At 41.0% G+C, this 2,971-nt stretch overlaps 2 protein-coding genes across 2 annotated transcripts in view; one reads left to right on the forward strand and one right to left on the reverse strand.

Annotated features, from left to right (window-relative positions):
* LOC118750373 overlaps positions 1 to 2,931 on the forward strand; it is a 3,814-nt gene extending 883 nt beyond the window's left edge. Inside the window, exons 2-5 of the mRNA XM_036485097.1 lie at positions 47 to 838; positions 916 to 1,097; positions 1,990 to 2,168; positions 2,237 to 2,931. Of these exons, the coding sequence (XP_036340990.1) occupies positions 47 to 838; positions 916 to 1,097; positions 1,990 to 2,168; positions 2,237 to 2,883 (1,800 nt within the window). The 3' untranslated portion in view covers positions 2,884 to 2,931. The remainder of the gene's footprint in view (positions 1 to 46; positions 839 to 915; positions 1,098 to 1,989; positions 2,169 to 2,236) is intronic.
* Positions 1 to 2,971, reverse strand: part of LOC118737102 (zinc finger protein with KRAB and SCAN domains 8-like) — an 11,828-nt gene that overhangs the window by 575 nt on the left and 8,282 nt on the right. The window lies entirely within an intron of this gene.

Genomic DNA, 2,971 nt, shown 5'->3' on the forward strand with positions numbered 1-2,971 from the left:
TTATAAAAACGTATATAATTCAGTTATTTTTATGTTTACTTTATAGAAATCGATTTGCTTTGTTAAACCTGAAATAAGTGCTACGCAAGGGGAAGTCATTTGCACCTATACTGATGTTATACGTAATTCAGATTACAAGAGCAAATATGGAAAGTCGACCAAAACAAAGGAACCATACATTTTGCGTGCTAGTGACTTCGTAAAGGTTGTATGTCACAGCTCATCGTCCGGAAATAGCTGGTACGGCATGGCCTACGGTATACGTGATGGAGTCGCTGTAAAGCCACAAACACCGCCGAAAGTGCCAATATATGCCGGAGTTGCGGTTGCGGATATAGCTGCTGAGGACAGCAGTAATCCAACAGGTTCGAAACACTTCAATGTGCTTATGTTTGGTTTTGACTCGCTCAGCCGAAATGCATTCCAACGCAAACTACCTAAAACGTACTCGTACCTTGTGCAGCAGTTGAAGTCCATAGTCTTGCAAGGTTACAATATTGTAGGTGATGGCACACCACAGGCATTAGTGCCGTTGTTGACAGGATATACTGAACTTGAGTTACCAGAGACGCGTACGCGCATTTCGAATGCAATGAACGTGGATGTTTATCCGATGATTTGGAAAGAATATGCACAACATGGCTACTATACTTCGTTCAATGAGGATGTGCCCAATATTGGCACTTTCACATATCGCATGAAAGGTTTTGCTGATCAACCAGTCGATCATTATTTGCGTATGCTCTACCTGGAAGCCCCGAATATGTGGAATTGCTGCACAAAACACTGCATCGGCCACCAACCAGATCATGTCGTTATGTTGGATTACACCAAGAATGTAAGTCGTTGAAACACCATTGTGTATGTATTAGATGCCTAACAAATTTATAACAAAATTGCACGCGTCCTTTTCAGTTCATGCTAAAATACAAGGATTCACCTCGTTTTATATTTAGCTTTCATGGCGGACTTTCGCACGATTCAATTAATTTGATAGGTACGGCCGACGATGAAGTGGTAGCTTGGTTACGCTCTTTGAAAGAAGCGCACATCCTGGACAACACCATACTTATTATGATGTCAGATCACGGCAATAGGTCAGTAACATAACGTGCATGTATATGTGTAGTCCCTGGCCTTGGACCTACGACCGATCTCTTTATTGCACTCTTTTGTGTAAGCATCGAACTTTTACTTTAGTGCAAAGGTCTAAAATGGTTTACAACTGAGGGGCTCTGATCAGTTCTTCACAGTTTCAGAAACTGTTGTAGGGGGTTGTATATGCATGTATGTATTTATAGTCTAGACCCTGGACCAGTGCTCACTACACGAGAACTAAAACATCTGCGTAATTTTTAACATGGCGTGCGTGTGAGATGTAAAAGCATATCATCGCTAAGGACCGTTTACACACAATTTTCGATAATTGCATTAATCAGACCCACCTACCGATGGAGGCGGCACGCTTCTTGGGTCTCCCGTTAGTTGAGCTTGACAACGGCTGAGAGACTAGCCGCTCAGGGCGGGATATGTATTTCGACCCACTGAATCCGAATCTGAGTCCGTTTGACTCGCACACCTCTGGTAAAATACACCGACCAATTTTTTTTTTGCGCCGGTGCAACGGCTGTATTTCGAAAAAGTGATCCGTGTATTTAACCAGACCCACCTACCTAAAAAAAAATCAAATAAAAAACCGTTTAATATGCCATGGTGAAATTATTCTACGTTTCTATAAATGTACTCGTCTTTCATTTTAAACCCTATTCCTACCCGAATGGCAATGCTCACGCCGTGTCCAAAGTATAAAGTACATAGAAAAATTGTAATCTGGACAAACAAGAAAGCGTGTTGATATAACCGTGGTAACGTGGCAATAAAATCTCCTTAGCTAAACAAAACTTCGATAATGATGGTGCTATCTTTTTAATTACAAGTTTAACATTAACTCCTCCAATTGAAATCCCTGTAGACAAAATTTTTTATTAGGTTTGCTGAAGTACGCGCTACACTACAGGGAAAACAAGAAGAACGTCTGCCTTTTTTCAGCTTTGCGTTTCCAAAAGCATTTCAAAAACAGTTTCCAAAACAATATGCAAATTTTATAGCGAACACTGAACTTTTGACTACGCCGTTTGACGTACATGCTACACTTCAACATATTCTTGGTAAGCGTAATGTATTTTGCCAATTTATTCTCTTAATGCAAACTGTTCAAACGTATAATTATCTTTAGAGCTGCAAACAGGTCTAGAAGACAGTCAAGCGGAGAATGCAGTTTTAGATTACTACACACAACCAGTATCTTCAACCGAGAACCTTGTCCATCCAAAGTTTAAACAACTTGCACAAAAACGGGCAATTTCACTATTAGAATTAATACCAAAGAACCGATCTTGCAGCGATGCTTACATCGAGCCACACTGGTGTGCCTGCCTGAACTGGCAGCGATTGTCGCTCAATGAAAGCGAAGCACATACTCCAATTCTGCTCAAAGCAGCCGCTAGCATTGTAATGACCATTAACGATTTGACCGAGTCCTACCGTAACCTCTGTGCGCCTCTCGAACTTGAACGTATCAACTGGGCATTGCGGCTGCACCCGCATACTGAGCTTCTAACCTACAAGCAAAACAGCGATAAGGATGGCTATGTTGCCGATATGAGTGACAAAATGCGAATGCATGAAGAATTGTATCAGCTGCAGATCGTTGTGGCGCCTGGACAATCGCTTTTCGAAGCGAGCGTTGCATATGACCTGAACACTTTCGAAATGCATACAAAGGCCACAGAAATTTCGCGTATAAATAAGTATGGCGATCAAGCTAATTGCATATACGAGCGCAATCCGGAATTGCGAAAGTATTGCTTCTGTCGTGCGTAGATCTTTAATATACATAAATATACTAATACATAAATATATATATACGGTCGTTTAAAGTACAAAACCGCATATCAACTAAATGCAAAAC

The sequence above is a fragment of the Rhagoletis pomonella genome, unplaced genomic scaffold, assembly GCF_013731165.1.
Source record: "Rhagoletis pomonella isolate Grant_MI unplaced genomic scaffold, Rhpom_1.0 Rhpom_scaffold_00001, whole genome shotgun sequence".
NCBI classification, from domain to species: Eukaryota; Metazoa; Arthropoda; class Insecta; order Diptera; family Tephritidae; genus Rhagoletis; species Rhagoletis pomonella.